General features: G+C 36.4%; 1 protein-coding gene across 1 annotated transcript; it reads left to right on the top strand.

Moving 5' to 3' along the window:
* Positions 1–3,500: 3,500 nt before the first annotated feature.
* Positions 3,501–19,992, top strand: pepd (peptidase D). The gene is made up of 15 exons (XM_005727604.1): positions 3,501–3,583; positions 5,639–5,822; positions 7,636–7,763; positions 8,432–8,495; positions 11,526–11,573; positions 11,915–11,976; positions 12,334–12,378; positions 13,555–13,630; positions 14,941–14,987; positions 15,839–15,907; positions 16,591–16,668; positions 17,062–17,210; positions 17,608–17,792; positions 18,563–18,754; positions 19,522–19,992. The coding sequence occupies exons 1-15, from the start codon at positions 3,567–3,569 to the stop codon at positions 19,648–19,650; spliced, it is 1,473 nt and encodes a 490-aa protein (XP_005727661.1). The 5' UTR covers positions 3,501–3,566; the 3' UTR covers positions 19,651–19,992.
* The last annotated feature ends 111 nt before the right edge of the window (positions 19,993–20,103 follow it).

Here is a 20,103-nt window from a genome sequence, read left to right as displayed (position 1 = left end):
AAAAAAACTGGATTTTACTCTGACCTTTTGAAAGTACCGAGTGTATGCTTATGAATATAATGAGTACTGGATAGAACAGGACATTAACATAATTTTCACTTTTTTTTTTCCTCTATACACACCATAATCGATTTGAAATGAAGCAACCAGGTTGTGAAGGAAGAGTAATCTTTTAGCTTTAGATTAAAAAAAAAACCCCAACAATAACAACAAGTAGTACCTCTACTTTCATAGACCAAAAAACTGGGGGTACTACATAAAGGTCTATTGACTGATAAGAAGCTTCATGGCCAGGTGCGGGCTGTTTCCACATAACTTTAAGAACAATTAGGTGATAAAAAAGTCAGGAGCTGAAGTATTAAAAGCTTATACATAGTAGAAAAACCTGTCAATGAAGTAACAAGGCAAGGAGACTCATTAGAGGGATACTGTAGCAGGAAGTGGCAGAAGTTAATTATTAAAGGAAAGGAAAGCTCAGCAACACCAAAAGGCATAGAGGAGCATGGAAAAACCTCAGATGAAGGACTAGGGGATTTCTGACTATTGGTTATTTTTAATTATTGTTTATTATTGATTTATTTTTATTTTTTTAGTTTTTTTTTTCATTAAAATGATAGGCACATCACTGACAAAGTGTAAAATCAAGAGATGTCTTCATGAATGTAGAAAAATATGGTTTATCTCAAGATGTAACCCAGTGGTAGCACTGAGAAGGCCATATTAGACTTTGGTAGAAGTCTGCTCAGTCCTGAAAGAAGATTCTTGAAATATTGTATTTTACCAGAATGATGAGTAAGAAGATTGAGACAAAAGGCTCCTGGTCATAAGCATAACATCTCATCTGCTTTGGAAGGCAGTGTTATCATATGAAAATACATAACTGAACTAAATTAATGTTGTTTATTCAGGGATCGATGACAAGATATAGGATTAATTTTAGGTGTATAGATCACGAAAGCATCTTAAAACAAAGAAATATAATATATGTATCAAAGTCAGTCACCTGAATTCAACTCAGCTGCACTTCATGCTTGAGTTACTGAACACACAAAAAGATGCCACAAATAAACAATAAGAATGAAAAGTAATCCGTAAATTAATCCAGTACAAATGGTTGTAATTCCTCAGTAGTTAACACCATATTTTTGCAAAAACCATACGAATTAAAGCTGAATTAAAGCCTGTGCTTTCAGTCATACCTGTATTGCTTCATTTCAGATCCATTGTGGATTACAAATATTGGGTCGCTGTCAAATACGGACCCGACTTAAGCTAAAATTAGGCTCAATATATTGAGAGCAATGGCCTCATTTAGTTTAGAAACCACAGCGGGAGAAAAAGTAGTGGAAAGGTTATGAGTCTTATTAATAATATCATGAAATCTAAATAAGTGTTCATTTTAAGAGTCCAAATAATTTGAAAACTTTTAGAGGAGTTTAGACATTTCCAAATGACATTTCCAAATACTTAAAGCAATGACTACTCGGCTCCATTCTCTCTATCCCACCTATAAATGACCCCGACTAACTCAACAAAGAATAAAGAGGAATGACTTTTATTGTGTGTGCATTTATAAAGCTATTCAAAACTTTCTTTCTCAAGAAAAAGAGACATGAGTCATAATGTCTTGTTAACCTATCGTCAGACATCTAACTTTCATCTCAGTGAAAGCTGTTCATGCTTCATGTGGTGTGTCAACTCTCTTGACAGTCTGTCATCTAGTTCTGGATGCTGTCTTCCATGACACATTGTTTGGCGTTATTCGCATCATGTATCTGCAGTAACTCGTGATGATTAATTATTTTTCAAACTCCCCCTGCATTGTATTAAAAGAGAGTTGCATCTCCCCCTACTGTTTCTACTGTAAATGCTTCCATGCAAAATGAAATCAAAAAGAAATATATTGTATATTTCCAGGTTTTTATGTGTCCTCATCTCACTTTGTTGTGAGAACACTAGGATTTTGATATGAACAACATCTCATGTATAGTAGCTAAACTTTTTTCTCCTGTAAACTAAAAGTAAAATGTATATAACGGAGGGCGTTTATTTGAAGGCTGAGTACATGTAAAAGTCAACATATACACAGAATACATTGGTAAAAAAAGCAGATATTCTCTCACACTTTGTTTGAACTGAAGCTACTGTGAGTGTTTGGTGAGTTTCTTAACCCTTGGGCTGTTGGTAAATTAAGTTCTAACTTGTAAACAATGAGGTTTTGTACACTATTTATGATTTTAAAAAAATTTAAAAAACTTTCTTCGCTGAGCAAGGGCAAAACATTTATGAGCAAATAATTAAATGATAGTGTCCTGCCACATGTGCACGTTAAGTATAAACACATTTGTTCCCAGTAGGTTACAGATTATGTAGATTCTAATTCTCTTAGTGTCAGCTCATTTATATTCATGACAGTAGATAATTTCACTTCCTCAGCACACTATGCACAGAAAAAAATTGAAGAAACGAAAGCAGAATCTTAGTATTACTGTCAGTGTGTGGTCAGGTGTCTTAATTGCACCATGCCTCTTCCATCTAATGTATGGCAGCACTTATAGCTTAAACAAATAGAGCACACTACAAAAATATTATTATTAATAATAATAATAATAATAATAATAATAATATTAAATAATTGTAACTATATCCAATTATCCAGAATGGTTTTATTTTTTTGTTTGTTAACGGTCATGCACAAAAAAAAATGTACCTTACTGATTAGTAATTTTCATCTGCAGGTAAATTAATGTTGTTTATTCAGGGATCGATGACAAGATATAGGATCAATTTTAGGTGTATAGATCACGAAAGCATCTTAAAACAAAGAAATATAATATATGTATCAAAGTCAGTCACCTGAATTCAACTCAGCTGCACTTCATCCTTGAGTTACTGAACACACAAAAAGATGCCACAAATAAACAACACAATATTTGATGAGGTTAGGCTATGAAACACAAATAAAGAGCTGTATATGATGCCTACATAGCCCCCAAACCTTCCACAGCCTAAATAATACACAGACACACAGTAAATATTATATGGTTTATTTAAAATAAATAAATCAGGAACCCTTATTAGGATATTGTCAAAAATTAAATATGCCAAAAACAGTCTTAAAAGAGGTATTGAACATGATTCCTTTAATATTCTCTGTACTTGTGTGCCGACATTTTTTTTATTATAATTATTTTTTCTGTGACTATAGAGGAGTTGCATTTTATTGCATATTTATTCCTCTAACACATCATTTTTCATTTTAAGGACAAGATGTTTTTTAAATTTCACAATCAGAACGTTATCAAACAAACAGTAGTATTTTGAGAAGTGACCCATTTATAAAGACCTTCTTAGGACTTTCTTTTATGTCTTTAAGGTAATGTGTTTTTGTACTACGGGGCGTTGTAAACGTTTAAGCCAAGACTGAAATTCTACTTCACTGACTGCTAGTGCTCGTATTTCCTGAATACGTGAATGCAACAACATGCCACGTCAGCTGATGTCGCCACGTAAAACTCACGTGACTGCTCTCCCCACGTGACATTCGTCGGACACTTGGCAATATCATGGCTGCAGCAGCGCAGTAAGTTGTGATTGACTGATGAATATGTATTTATTATACGCCTAATAATTAATTGAGTGGTGTTAGCGTAACCTGCTTTGCTGCATGCATGTTTCACTTACGTATTCGCGATATATGTTGCCAGCTAAAAAACACCCTTTATTAACTGTCAAACTGCGCGATAAGTACCCGTTTTTAGTGAAATATGGGACTTCTTAACTATTGATACTTGCAGCTACGTTTTCGCTATTGTCTGTAATATTGTGACGCACTTTTGCTTTACTGCATGGATTTGTGTGTGTGTGTGTGTGTGTGTGTGTGTGTGTGTGTGTGTGTGTGTGTACCTAAGCTGTTGGGTGCGCGTGTGTGTGTTTTAAAATCAGTATCAATATTAGAAAATAATCCAAAAAGTTACTAAATATTTCAGGGTAAAACTACATAGAAAGGGAACATTATCTGAGCTCAAGGAGCCACATGATTAAACGGAAGACACAGAGACAGCCTAAAAGCCACAGGAGAACTGGGACAAGTGTACCTTGAAAAGTTGTACACAAGTCTGCAACTTCAACCGTGCATTGCTTTAGAATGTTAGATATAAAGTAACTATATATAGTAAATTAAACGTTGTTCTCAAGGGCTGTATAAGAAACGCTGTGAATTCCAGCAAAATAGAAAACCAACTTCTGAATTACTTTAGTTTTTTTAATGAATAAAAATAAAACTAGCTAGCTACAAGGCTATAGGCTATAAATTGGTTAAAACGATTTTAATTCTTACATTTCAGTCTTCTTGTTCCGAGTTTGTACACCTTGTAGTATTATGCTGATCTCAGCAAAGGTCAATTTTCTTGCAATTGTGAAACAACCCAGACTGACTTATTAACCATTATAAAACAATAAAATAATCTGCTGTGGTAATCATGAAAAAGTCTGCAGTCAGCACATATAAAGTTATCTCTGCTAGAGTGTCCCAGGCAATTTTCAGAGTGTGGAACAAGCAGATGAGACACCTCACAGTATTATGTAATCTAGCACATCAATAGAAATTTTGCCCGCAAATTTAGGGTTTTCTAATCTTAAGTTATTGATACAGCTGTACTATACAAGGTATTATTCCTATTTCTGAGCTTTTGTTGGGTGGAATAGTTGGCTTCCAGTTTCATAGATTTTATCTGCCTTGCTCAATAATAGAAGTGGCTCTATTTTGTTGCAGATACACACTTTAGCCAGTAAACTCAGTCAACCGGGAATGATACTGAAAGCCATCAGCCATTAAATTCTAGGAAGTTATAGATTAACCTTTGGTACAGATATGTTGGGTTTTTAATCTTATCAGCCAAGCTACAGCCAGAGACCAAGATTTATACCCAAGCCCTATCACTTACAAGGCTGTCTATCTGTCTGTAGCTTATGTCTTAACTCTTCCCGAAGGGAGCTCGGGCAAACGTTCACCTCACTCTTTAAAAGTTTGATAGTACTGAGCAAATCCTGAGGATTACTCCCAGATAGAACTAAAAACACGGCAGGTCATCTACTCCAGCTATTTATTCTGGAATAAATCTTTTTTTTTATAGTGACTGTGATGTATTATTAGATAAAATCTTCATCACTCAGTCAACCACAATATTAAAGTTCCAACACCACAATCTGTAGGGCGCAAAGTCCATGTTTTGATGGTTCAGACCACTTTTGCTGACACAAGGAGGCCGGCACGGTATTAGGCAGGGTTTTGATGTTCTGTCTGAGCGCTGCTGGTTTGCCCTAACATTAATTGAGAATTGATCATTTATACTGCAATTATAGACAGATTTGGGACATATGACTCCACTGTGTACTACCACAGTGGTACAACATTAACTGTGTGAATCATGACAATAAATTTTTGCTATATACATATAAGGATATGAGAGAATAACTGAATGATGCAAACAGTGTGGTAAGTTTAGTAATTGTGTTTGCAGTCTTGTGCTCGCTGATACAGGGCAGTTCTAATTTTGACTCCAACTATGCATCATTTTCTCCAGCCACTACTCCACCCTGAGCCACGTTGAGATATTTTGTCTTCCTGTCCTTTCAGACCTGTCTACTGGCTGGGCAATGACACCCTGAGGGTGTCTGCTGCCCTTTTTGCCGAGAACCGACGGCGACTGTGCCAGGGGCTGAAAGCCAAAGATGGTGTGGTGCCAAAGTCAGTAGTGGTGCTGCAGGGAGGAGAACAGACGCAGAGGTACTGCACGGACACAGACGTCCTCTTCAGACAGGTTGGTACATGTATTGGTAGTGTATTTATTCATTCGTTAAAGGAGCCCAGCCTATCAGTGAGTTTGCTCTTTATTGTAGAGCTGCAGAGATTCCTTGGTTAACTTGATTGCAAAAAGTCCTTGAGGGAAATTCTTTGCTTCAATGCTTTGTTTAATCAGTGTAAGCATGAACGTTTCTCTCACACAAAAACAGAACTGCAACAGAAACATATTTAGGAGTTTGCGTGTGAAGAAAAAGTATTACACCATTAAGCCCAAACGACCCCCAGTTTTCTCCACAAAAAGTAGGGGAGATGATGCTGTCGTAGTTTAATGTAGAGTCTACTCAGGTGTTAAGAGTTAAAGTGTGTTTTTAAGGTCTAAAACAGCAGGATTGCCATAAAAACGTTCTTCATCAGATCTTCATCAAACCACAAGCACAAATCTGAAGACTTTTTAGCTCCTTCCATCCACCAGCAGGTTTCGGCTTCTCTCTACTCCCAATGAGGTTTAGAATTAATTTCAAGAGCCTTCTGTTTGACTGCAAAGCCCATCATGGTATTTGCTCAGTATGGCTCTTATGCCTTGTTTAGCCACAACTGCACATGTTTAGCACCTATTAACATGTATTTTACTTATTACTTATCTATTCCATTATTTATTGTGATTTATTTTTCTTTTCACAGCACGTTGGCCAATGTGAGTTGTTTTTAAATCTGCTTGTTTTTTAAAAATTTGAGTTGAATTTTACACAGCAACAAATATACAACCAAGCTTTACAATAATTTTACATTAAAAGCATAAATATGCATCTTAGTCTGACACTATTTTTTAGTCAGGCAGCTTGCTTAAGGCTGACTACAGCCATCCCACTTTCTACTTAGAAAGTAAGGGGTGAGTCTAAAAGGGGGACATGGGGTGTACTACGCCATATTTATTTCAATAAATTATATTAATTAAAATGTAATAAAACTCTGAGCCACTGACCTGGTGCTGTTAGGCTGGTCACTGAATTATTATTATTATTATTAACATAAGTTAATAACCAGGGGTGCACATAAGTGGTCTGCAGGTGCGCATAGGCTGTCAAAATAAAAGACGAGCAACAGATAAGAAGTTGGAATGCGCGTTTGCGTACATAAGATTTTCTGGAGGAGGTTAGACATTTGTTTAGGACTCTTAAATATGTTGAAGAAGCTCCTTTAAGCAATTACTTTGGTGTTCCTCCACCTCCAAAGAAATGTCAGAAGGAGTCCGAACTGCAAAAGAAGCGCGTATTCTCGGAAAAGTGGTTGCAGGAGGTGAGCTGGCTTCAAACAAATGGCAAACGACATATTCTGCACCACATCTCTGTGCATCATCATTATTCTTTTGCTTTTGAATCTTTATTATTGCTTATTAATAAAATCAGAAGTATTCTTATCAGATTACTCAATTAATCTAAACTTAATTTCTAAAATAATCAATAGCTGTAGTTCATTTTGTCTGAACAATCAGTGTATTCAATTTGAGTGCACAAACACCTGACCTGGACAAAGTCAGGTTTCAACATTTCTTGTTTGCATATTCTCCACACCCTGCCATAAATATCTTGGACAACCTGTACACTGCATAGAAAAAACTTAGCTGCATTTTTTTTCTTGAATATAATTCTTCTACCACACAAACTCAGGACTGTTATTTGCTTGAACAGAAATCAGTCAGAATATTGAAGGTTTACTTTTGATGTCACTTGACCGAACTGGCTGGACAAAGGGAAGCTCTTATATTTCCCATGAAATAATCTGAACAAAGCTAGTTCATTAATCCTGTTACTGATTCTTGGATTGTACAGGAGTCTTTCTTCCACTGGGCTTTTGGAGTGACTGAGGCTGACTGCTACGGAGCCATTGATGTGGACTCTGGGAAATCCATTCTTTTTGTTCCTAAACTGCCCGAGAGCTATGCTACTTGGATGGGAGAGTGAGTCACACTAATCCTCAAAGAGCAGTGTACAAGGCCAACATCAGCATCCGCTAGTCCATAGCAGTGAGCTATACCTTCAAGGAAGGGCTGACAGTTATGTTATCGGCTTTTAAACCTTGTGTATTTAATTGTGTGTTATATTTATTGTCAAATGCAATATAATATATAATCATTTTATAAATACATAGACCTCCTCAGTCTTAGTGATTTGGACTATAGCAGTGCTGCCCTATAATATCAAGATCACTCACTCACTACAGAATAAATTGTTCAGTTAAACTAGATTTATTTATTTATCCATAGTATTGTTTGGTTGTGTATAAGACGATCATTGAAAACTCTGGACACCATAACCGATACTGACCATCTCACATGGTCATGCTCACTTCCCTAATCTAGAAACCTAAAAGCATCTTTTGTCATATGACTCTTTAAGAAAAAAAATTCACTCAAAAGTAACGTGATCAGCAATTAATGTTCTAGGTTCTGCTCAGTTTCTTTCCTCTCTGAACTCTGTCCTCAATACTGCACTTCTGCTAGTGTGTTGTAACATAGCCCATCAGTAATGTTTTAAGAGACAAGCCTTTGAAAATTCGTCTGATTTTATGTGTATGGTTTGTCTAGTGCACTTGTTCATCAGTTTTATGTTTTTCGTTTATTGACAGGATCTTTCCCAAAGAGCACTTCAAGGAGAAGTATGCTGTTGATGAGGTGCACCACACCTGTGACGTAAGTCTGTCAGTGTTGGTCTTTACAGCCCAGCCTCTCTGGTGTGATCTGTTTTTCTGTATGGTAGCTGATCTTTATTGTTAATTGATAAAGCCATGACCAGGATCAAAGGACATTAGTGCCGTTTTCCTCACATACGTTGCAGCTCTGAGCTTTTATAGTCATTACCCAGCAAAGGTGCAGTTGGCTCACTCATGAAACTAGAAACGGTTACAAGTGAGAAAAGTCAAAGAATTCAAATTTATTGAAGAATTCTGTGAGACCAAAGGCAGCGATACACGTGTAACTTCCCAGGGGAAGAAAAAACTGAAACCTTATGCTGGGTCAATAGCACTAAACCCTTTAAGAAGATTTGATCAGATTTTACTGGTGGTTTTATACATACCCTGACAACTATTAGAATTAAAGTTAATTTACATAATGCTTCAAAATTACTGGCCACATAAGTGCCTAGAGCCATTTCAAGATGAATAGCGAGCCTTGCTTTTAGAAGGACTTTGATTAAACAGTCTAACCTTTCAGCTCCCTGGTACAAAGTCAGTGTGACATATAATTATACTGATGTGTGAAAAGCGCAGGTAATAGACAGGTGTATTCACAAGTAGCAGGTGGCCTTTATGCATCCTGCCTCCTGCATGCTACCCAGGCACCATCTGAGCCTAAATTAAACAGTATTTTCAGTAGTGAGAATACTGCTGATGTAAGCCATCTCTTGCTCTGTGCTACAAGTAAGAAAGGGTAACTTGTGAAATTGTGCTATGTGTTTTAAAACAGATATTATTATTTTTTTAAAGAAGAATCGTCACTATGCTAGTTGCACATCTTGGCTAAACCCCTATTGACAACCTTCTACAAGATATGTGCCAAATACATTTTTAGTGCAGGTCTTATTTGATTTATAGTTAGTTATTGAAATTATAATAGAATATTTATGGAAAGGTTTGAAATGATTTCTGAGACATGTTTGTATTTGCATATAATAGGACGATAGAACTAAGGTTATTTGTGTGAGACGGTGGAAAATCTCAGAGGATAGTCCTTAACCTTGTTGAGAAAATGGGGACAGTGCTTTTGGCTCCCCCAAAGCACATGGAGCATTACACTGATAATCCATTTGGTACAACAGTTCATTAGAATGCATAACTGAGAAAGAGCCAAAGCACCCATACTCTTAGGGGGGCTTCATTTTGAATTTTATTATTTAAATTTGTAACCTGCACTTCTGTTTGCTTCATTTAACAGCCCAGTGTGAGGAATGCACTTAAGTTAAGGCTCTTTGTAATTGCATGTTTTGAGAGAGTAGAAAAATGGTTATGTTTATCAGTGTTGACAGCAGATTCCCAGGGGAGCTGTACTGGTGGATTGACAGCACCAGAGCTATTCTGGAGGTGTTCATGTTAACAAATCATAAAATATATTCAGACTACAATATAAGAGTGTTCACTAGCCAGAAAATGCTAAGAGGTTGGCATTTAAACGATCACATAATTATACAGTAATTTCCATGTTTACATTTTGTCCAAGTGATGATTCATACTTCAGATGATATTTCAGGTATTTTAACATCTCTGCACCTGCTTGAGGCGTTAGATATCCTAATTAGTCACAGGTTAAGATGCAAGTCATCTGCCAAGTTTTCCATGAATCAACACCAGCTTAACACAGTAGGTAAAATTAGAAAAAAATAATAAACTGCACGACTACCTACAGATACCCAAGGCTGACATCTAGAAAGACAAAAAAGCAGTTGGTGGTGTTCAGCATTCAGATGGCAATGCTGCCTACAGAAGAACCAAAAAGAGAACAATATTTCTTTCTTATCCAAATCAGGTCATGAATATTTTAGGCAGCACTCAGACATGGGAGGTATTGATGCACACACACACACTATTTCATTGCACTACCCTACTTTAAATGCACACAAATCACCTTTAAATTGTTGAATTTGTGTTTTAATAGTATCTGGCATTTTTATGATTCTGTTGTGTTCTGTTTCAATATTTTTTAACTTTTAAATAATAGATGCATTTCTAACCATGAGCAGATCCTCTATGCATCATCACTATATACAGGGTAAATGTTTTCATGTTTTAAATTTACAGTTGAGAATGAGAATGATTTCCTCACATTGCCATTAAAACTGTTCAGACACTATTCATGTGAGTGTCCTTTCAAACTATGTCTTATTCCAGTTTCTAAAATTTGAGCTGCTAGAATCTAGATTGTAGGTTTTGAAGATAAAGCGTGTTTTAAGACAATGGAGTGAATAATTTAGGAATTTTAGTTTTATTAAGGATATTATTATTATTTGGCAGAAACTTTTCTGACAGGTAGATATGTTGTATTGCCTGCCCAGTAAGTGGTGCAGAGGATGGTCAGGATTATCTGTGATGGATAGCAGATTGTGTGACCAGTTTTCCAGCCAGTCATAGAGCCAGACTTCCTAATTAGTTTATTGAGTTTATTGGTGTCTCCGGCTCTGATGCTGCTCCTCTAGCACTGTAGAGCATTTTGGTGCACACATCATTTGAGCTGCCTTAGGAACTCTGATCCATAGAGTTCACTTGGGGAGAAGAAGGGGAGTGAGGGTGAGTGGAGACCAGAGTTTGTGTGGAGGAGACAGTAAAGGGCTGTGAACCAAACCTGTTGAAGACATCGTTTAGCTCATTTGCTCTCTCCAGGCTGCCCACTGGTTGTCTGTCTGTCACTTTAAACCCAGTGATTGTCTTTATTTTACTCCCGTAGGAGTCTTTGTGTTTCCTCAGCTTCACCCTTAGGTCGTGCTACATGCTTCTCAGTTCTTCCCTGTCCCCAGACCTGAAGGCTTTTTTTTCTTTTTATTAAGCAGCTCTTTCAGGTCAGTGATCCAAGGCTTTATTGTTCTTACGTCCTGCTGGAGAAGCCACAGAGGCAGGATGGTTCCTGCCAAAGTCACCTTTATTCTGCCACCTGAAAGCAAAGGAAAACTTGTGCTTGTTATTTCTACCATTCTATTATATGTCTAATTAGTTTCTGTCTGCATTCCTGTAGATAGCCAATGTCCTGTCCAACCTAAAACCAGCAGTTCTCCTCACACTGGTATGTCTCACTCATTCTTGCCCAATTACAGCTAATGCTAAGCTTCTGTTAAGTAGTATTGAATATTGCTGGTATGGGAGTATTTTGCTGAATCATCCTCACCCTAATCACCCCTCTGTACCCTGCTTTATGTTGGCTCCCACCTCAGTTGTATGAAAAATAAAAGAATTGTTTAATTAAGCTCTTATATAGTAGCACCAAATCTGTTTTTGAAAAAGGTTACCTTTTAAAAATGGATGAACTCCTAGATACCAGAAAATATTTACTAAGCTGTATAAAGATTTATATTCACACGGTGGTGATGTGATCACTTGTTTGCCTGTTTTATATTTTTTCTGCAGCGAGGACAGAATACAGATAGTGGGAGCACTTGCCGTGAGGCCTCCTTTGATGGAATTAGTCGGTATGTTTAATTGGCTTCAATTTGCATTAACATAATTATACTTTGTTTGTGGATGGGGTTTTTTCTGTTTTTCACTAAGAATGCAGAAAACTCTTACATATACTTATTGTTGCTGATTAACCTAATTTCAAATATAATTCAATTAAACCAATTTTCTTGTTATTCATTGATTAATAATAGCATTGTCCTTGGCACTGGTCTTTGTTCTTTTAACTGCATATATTTGCTATTTTTATCATCCTACTCTAACCCCAGATACTTTTAAAAAAGGCTCAAGTACTTGTTTCAAAAGAAATGTAACCATTTGCTTCATATTCATTTAATTTCTTTTCTTTTTGCTTTTCTTTCTTGGATTAGCTTCCAAGTGAACAACACTCTTTTACACCCTGTCATTGTGGACTGGTAAGTAATTAAAATTTGTCACTGAAAAAGTCCACTTGAGAAAAAGCACTTTTTGCCTAAGAGTTTGTTCAGTCAGATTCTCGCAAATCTTGGCAATTACAGCTGCCCAGTGAGGTAATTGTGTGTCTGCTATCAGAAACGGGGGCTTTTCTTGTGGTTGTTTCTTTTTCTTTCTTTTTTTCCCCTCTCAATTGAGAAGTGAGATTGTGTGGATGTAATGGACTTCGTGCTTGCCTGGTTGTCCTTGGCATTAGAGCTTGCACCCTCCAGATGAATTGACATTTTCTAAAATGAGGAGGAATGCTTTTCAGGCACACCTCATGGGAAGCAGGGCTTGATTGAACCCTCTGCACACTCGTCTCACTACAGCTCTTTTTCCCCTTTTAATTACTGTTACTGTTTGTTACAAGTGCATTGGATTATTTATGTGGATTATTTGTATAGAAATCTTTATTTCATTTCATTACTAAGCCATCTTAGGTACACATAAAACATGAGAACAGCATGGTATAAATTAGCAAGCAAAGTTTTAATTCAAGTGAAAGACTCACATTGTAGACATAAATATTATAGGTAGCTCTGCAACAGTAGCTTATAAAGCATCAACTGTAATAACAAAAAATGACAGATCTCATTTATATACAACTTATCTTAAAATTACCTAAAACAAGCTTCTCGACACGTGATTCTTACACTTGTTGCTATGTTAGCAGTGTATATTAGAAATGACTATTTCAGCCACTAGAGTACAGATGTTGCACTAAATATGGGTACTTTTTCAAACTTTCTGTCCTTGCTCATCTTAATAATGACATTACGTAATGAATGGAATCAGTCCCGTTTTGAGTTTGCATACTACAAGAATCGTCCACAAAATAGCTGCCATGAAAATCCCCCTGGGCAAATTGCTACTACCTCTCTTACTGGTGGTACCAACTAGTTAAAATTGATTGTCTCTACAAGTTTTGAGATTGCAGCTGATTTCTATTTACCTCAAATAAAAATAAGGATGTTTGCTTATTTGGAAAATAAAGTACAGGTTAAAGAAAAATACACCAGTTTTCTTTTTAGTCTGAGGCCTATATTCTGTGTACTATATGGCTGTAGATCCACTGTAATGTGTAATGTGATTTTCTTAGTCAGAGAGACAGCTGGTTACTCCTTCTCTGTTTGCAGCCGTGTCGTTAAGACTGATATGGAGCTGGAGGTCTTGCGCTACACCAACAGAGTTTCCAGTGAAGCCCACAAAATGGTAAGTTAGCTCTCAGTTAAACAGGCGATTTTTAAAAACTGAAAGTAGTATATTTATGGAACGAAAGGAAAAGGAAGGAAAAAAAATCAGAGCATGGAATTAAACACGCAAAGTATCAAAAAGCTTATTGCATTTTAAAACTCCCCCAAAGGTGTAAAGATCTCAGGATCCTCTAAGACATTAAACTGTTTAAACACTATCGATTTTAACTTCCTCCAGTAGCTTGGAGGCGAGCAGTTAACTGTGGTAGCATTTGACCAATAAGCTGTAACATTAAAGCAATACTTTACATCTGCACAGGATTTGACTCTATCAACATAAATAACCTCTTCAGGGGCTGAGCAGCAGTTAACCTCACAATTTTATCTGTCCTTTAAAGTCACTCACAATAAGTGTTGCGTGTTTGCTGCTTAAAAAAGAGAAGCTCCCTAATAAGCATCTCTCATACTTATAAAAACCTTATGCCTTTATGTAGTACTTCACTGCAGCTCTACAAAATACACTATTTTGCACATAAACTGTGTAAAGAACATTTATTAAATGTGTTATAAAGAAGAAGAGCAGCATCAGAAATTAGCACATTTGGTTATACATTGAGCTAAAAGTAAACTAATTAATTATGATGCACTTCCAGTTGATTCTTTATCCATATAATCTTTAAATATAACAACTTTAAACACACTAACATGCTCTAGCAGCTCCAAATGCTTAACTAGAATAAGCAATATGAGCACCTAATTACTTAGCATATCCCTTCGTAGTGCACATTACAAAGTGATTTTCAGCCTCCATTACTCATGCTGTGTTTACACACTGGTTGTTTACACCAGCAGAAATGTTTAACCAGTTTATCAAAAATAGTTAAACTGATGCTCAGTTAAAATGTTTATTTCACCACAAAGCTTGGCTAGAATCCAGTAATGTCCCTGCAGTTAGCTACTGCAATGAAAAGATCCATCTGTTTCTTTATTTCCCTGCCATGTGTATCACACACAGTCAGCTTTTTCTGTGTTTAAATTCACGGGGGTATTGTGGGAAGATAAAACCATGGCACGAGATCATGGACTTTTGTTTCATAGTTTGATAGAACTGGAACCAACACACCTCCAGTAGAGATTCAAAATATTTCTGCCACAGTGCAGTCAGGTACAAAAAAATACATTAATAAATTTAAAAAAAGCTTAACTTGCACTCTGTGGATATTGAAGATCATTTTAAAGGAGGATGGAATTTGAATTTAATTTAAAAAGGATTTAGAAAATAGATTTCAAGCTTGCTAATCTCATATATTGTTTTTCTTTTTTGCATAGATCATGAAGCATGTGAAACCCGGAAAGAAAGAATATGAAATGGAGAGGTCGAGTTTTTTTTATTTTTTTTATTATGAAGACGTAAAAACTTGTGTTTGGTGACAAGACATGGAAGCACACTGCATTCCTTAGACTTTACTTACGCTTGCTTACTTACATGACAATGAATTTTTGAGGAAGTGGACTTAGTCCACACTAATTTGGGTAGATGTTATGCTGATGCATTTACTATGTTTGACGATATGTAATTGGTTTGTTATATATTATAATTGGATTAGTTAAACCTTTGATGTGTAAAATTAGCAGCAGGTGATGATGAATGAATAAATCAGTTTAGATTACACCCTGGTGACACAGATGGAACAAACAGAAATGTCACACCTCTTTGCTTGCTTAGAATTATTAGCTCCAGTGTGGTAGGAAATCTGAAGGCCTTGTTAATAATGATGTGTAACGTAATGACTGGTTACTCGGTAACTGGAAAGTGTGCATATTGCTTCACTGCATGCTTCTGGTATACAAACATAGTATAGGATTAAAATTCAGATTCAGTGCTTGGTTGTAGTTTTGAAGTACTCAAAATATGGGTGCTTAACACAAGAAATATGTAATAGTATAAATATTTCAGTTGACTTTCTTCATGTCTGAGTATTCACTACCCTTGGTGTCTTAGTAGCTTTCCATCATGCTCATTTGTGCTGGCCATTTAAGAGGAATCGTTTAACATCCTACACAGGTCTGCAATGCTGTCGAGAGTCATAAAGCTGTTTGATGTGTTTGGCCATGTGATGATTAAAGAATGAGTGCTGAATGAATTCTTAAAAAGCATAGAGTCAGGAAAAGGGCAGAGGAAGCCTGTCAGGTAATTAGATTTTTTTTTTTCCTTCTATCTTTGCAGTCTTTTCCAGCACTACTGCTATACTAAAGGAGGAATGCGCCACACCTCTTACACCTGTATTTGTGGAACGTGAGCATTGACAATTCATTACCTGTTTTATTTCTGGTATTAGAAATCAAATTGAGTCTGTTCTTCCTGGTGCCAAAAATGAATGAAAGAAAACCATTGCTGTAGTGCTTTTTTCCTTTAGAGTTTAATACCGGCAATCGTAGCATGCTGATCATACAATCGAGCAGTTGACCCTGACACCATAGCCCTAGGCATTAGAGCACCAAATACTCTGTTCCTCTATTAAGTTGAGCGCTCCTAGGGGGAAAGAAAATACTTCAATTTTCGACAAAATTGCGATACATTGGAGGAAACTATGCTCCTGCAGTACCTTCAAGGGTATATGACACAGTTGAGCAGGCTCCATGCATCTCTTCTGTATCCCTGGTGATTTGTTGGCCAGAATAAACTATGCTCATTAAAAAAAAACTGTATTAACATCCCCCCTTTAGCTGTGAGCGAGCAGCATCATTATGGATGAAAGATTTTGAAATGCTGTTAATCATGTTCTGGCCTTTTGGGTTAAAGGCCATGCATCATGAACATTGTAAAGATTAGTGGCCTGTAGATGAAAGTGTTTTTCCTGTTAAAACTAGGGGTTTAAAACAAGAGACTGGAGTCCATTTGATGCTTTAAAGTATTCTCTGCTTTGAAGAATAATGTTATTTATGTTTTGTGACTGGTGCATTGTTTATTCCCACCAGTGGCAATAATTCCTCTGTTCTCCATTATGGTCATGCTGGCGCTCCTAATGACAAGACAATCGCAGGTGGAGATATGTGGTGAGTACATGGGTTGTGTTTTTTTGTTTTTGTTTTTTTTTTAATGAGTGGGGGGGACTACAACCACCTCATTCTTCTGGATCTTAATTCAGAATGTAAGTAAGTAAGTAAAATTTTATTTATATAGCACATTTCTAGATAAAAGATCACAAAGTGCTTTACAAGGTATAAATGTGTACAGATTCTCCTAAATGAGCCATTTCCCAGCATGCAGTTTTTGTCAAATACCATCGCAAATGCCATCAAGGTTACTGTTCTTGTGACCTTTAGTGACTTTGCCATCTCTGTGCATCTCTTTTTATCGAAAAGCATGTGGGACACAAACATAAAACATGTTGGAAATAAATTCTTTAATAATTCTCTAATCATTTTTATTTGTTTTGTCTCCTGCAGTCTCTTTGATATGGGTGGAGAGTACTATTGCTACTCCTCGGACATCACCTGCTCCTTCCCAGCTAATGGCAAGTTCACTCCAGACCAAAGGGCCATCTACGAAGCCGTCCTGAAAGCCTCACGTGCGGTGATGGCTGCCCTCAGACCAGGTTATATTATTTTACTGAACTAAAATTAAAGTGAGCAAATGTCAAGAAAACTGAATCTGCTGTTCCTATTGAAACATAGCAGCATAGGGGTTAAAAACTAATTAATATGTTACAGATATAGAAATAGATTTAGATTTCTATACAGATATAGAAATCTAAGCACAAATCATAACTGATCACCATGAGGATACTTGTCTGTAAAGTCTTTAAACTGGTTACACGTGTAGTGTTTTAGGTAGTTACAAAAGTATTCTTTAGTATTCATTACAATTGGAGCTTTGAAAATAATATCCTTGTGAATTACAGTCCCTAAAAAATTAATAATCTTTTAAAATAACACGCATAGTTAAATTTTTAACTGCTTTGTTGTTCATTGACAAAAATGCTTGTTTTGAAGGTGTGAAGTGGACCGACATGCACCGTGTGGCTGACAGGGTTCACCTGGAAGAACTTGTAAAGATTGGCATCCTAATTGGCAGCGTGGAGGACATGATGAAGGTCCACCTGGGCTCTGTATTCATGCCCCATGGCCTTGGACATTTGCTGGGTATTGATGTGCACGATGTAGGAGGTTACCCTGAGGTGAGAACAGAACTCTTGTGTTCTGCAATTTCACACAACACAACAACTAGTCAGCAGTTATTTCTGTGACAGTCATAGTCTGAAGACAGTAGAGGACGAAAATATTTCTGTTACTGGAATATTGATGTGTCCTCAGTAATAAAGAGACCATTGGTGCAGAAGTGAGAGAGGAACTAAATTAGGCCAGGCTGCAAGGAACAAGTTCAGGATGAGGACAGGAGCGAGGGGAAGATGAAATGTCATCTGAACTTTGAGCACAGATAGTTTCATGCTGTGGTGGAGGAATTTGTAGTGATATTCAGTTTTGACATGTAAATAGAGAAGTTGGTTAACCCTCAGCATTTCCAGTAGAACTACTGAATGTTCCCCTGCTGACAGCAACAGTATGAGAATTAAACTTTGAGGGGGTGGGAATCACTGAATGCAGTGCTCAGTGTGTGGATACATGACAATGCTGTTAACTGACTTTGGTAAGTGTGACAGGAAAATATAAAAATGATGAATTAATAAACTTCCATGTTATATGGCTCTTATCTGTCTCTTCTTCTTGTTTGAGTAAAAAGCATTTTGATGATTTTTACATAAAGTCTTGCATGAAAAACCCTGAAATATTTTGACTTTGATGAGCAAACTGACAAAAAATATAAAAGCATTTATTTATGGTATCAGATACAGTAGTTGGATAAACCTCAATTTAGTCAGTTTTGCACATATTTTTAAAGTACATTTATTTAAATAATTAAATAATACTACTGTCAACTGCTGTATAGGGTATCGAGCGAATTGACGAGCCTGGATTGAAGAGTCTTAGGATGGGCCGCCTGGTGCAGGAACGGATGGTTCTTACCGTGGAGCCTGGCATATACTTCATCAACCACCTGCTGAACCAGGCCCTGGCTAACCCTGCCCAGAGCTGCTTCATCAACAACCAAGTGCTGGCTCGCTTCCGTGGCTTCGGAGGGGTTAGTATGCTTGCACAGTTCTTTTTGTTGTTTATGTTGGACCAGGGTGGTAACAGAACAAAGGGCTAACTGATACTGAAATTAATTCAGCTTCTGCTTGGTTTACAGTCTGACAGGATTGGTATTCTTTCATGATTTGCTAAAGGCTAAATGTACAACTTTGAAGAAAAAAGCTATAAAGATTGAATAATGTCACTTTAAGCATGAAAATGTCAGCCAGTTTAAAATTTAAGGTGCTGCTATCTCTAAAATTGTGTCTGTAGAGTGTGCTTTTTCTTGTCCCACCATCTTTGACTTTTTATATGTAAATTAAACACTGCAAGATCTATTGAATGTTATGGTATTTTAGGTATTGTGTCATATTTTTGATCAGTTCAAAGTCACAATAGAACCTAGATTGTCATACAAGTATTTATAAAGTCTATTAACTGAAAAGTAATATCACAAATATGTTTAGGCTAATTAATGTTAGAGTAACAGATTTTCTGTCACGGCCATTTAATGACAAATCCTGAGAAATCAGCAAAATAAATGTGCGGATGTATTCCTCCAAAGAAAGTAGTATAGTAGCTCAGATCAACCTAAAATACATTTCAAATTGATAGTTTGAGTTTTAAACTAGGGTATTCCTACAAAATAATCAGCAAATGAAAATGTATATTTAAAAAACTTTCAGTAACTGGTCCAGCTCATTTCAAATCTTCGAATGCCTCCTGCTTTTGACTATTTTCATGTGTCACTAACCACTTTGTTCCTTCTTTCTGTAGGTTCGCATTGAAGATGACATCGCGGTCACAGCAGACGGCATAGAGCTGATGACTTGTGTACCTCGTACAGTTGAGGAGATTGAAGCTTTTATGGCTGACTCCACAAAACCTTTCAGTCCAGTTGTTTGAAGAAACTAAATTAACTTTCATTGAAGTTTTCTATATGATTACTGAGGAATATCAACATTAATCAGTAAAGCTCAACTTATTTCTTGACTCTCATATCTTAATCATGAAACAGATACGCAATCGAGATCAGCAGCATCACATAAAGCTTTTGTAAAGTTTAAAGTTCTGATGTACATTAGCCACTGTCAGTTTTACTTGACAAACTTTACAATAATACAATATTACATTAAAATCTTTGTGCCTCCAAGGAAAATACATTTCTGATTTTTAAAAAATATTCTTATATGTTCCTCTTTCTAAACATTGCATTGAAATTGCCGTAAATAAATCTTTTAATTTCCAGCTGTGTAAAAGACTTGTTCATTTATTGGTCAGTTAAAAAAACATTTGAAAATATACAAATTGTTACACTTGACAAAAAAATAGTGCAAAAAAGACAGTAATTAGTGTAAA

This window comes from Pundamilia nyererei, unplaced genomic scaffold, assembly GCF_000239375.1.
Source record: "Pundamilia nyererei isolate P.nyererei 1_Seehausen unplaced genomic scaffold, PunNye1.0 scaffold00025, whole genome shotgun sequence".
NCBI classification, from domain to species: Eukaryota; Metazoa; Chordata; class Actinopteri; order Cichliformes; family Cichlidae; genus Pundamilia; species Pundamilia nyererei.
Note: the sequence above shows the minus strand (reverse complement) of the source record. Positions and strands in the feature narration are given on the sequence as shown.

Coding starts and splice junctions, on each gene's coding strand:
- pepd (XM_005727604.1), top strand. Junction 5,823..7,635: donor CAGACGTCCTCTTCAGACAG/GTTGGTACATGT, acceptor TGGATTGTACAG/GAGTCTTTCTTCCACTGGGC. Junction 17,211..17,607: donor GATGGCTGCCCTCAGACCAG/GTTATATTATTT, acceptor CTTGTTTTGAAG/GTGTGAAGTGGACCGACATG.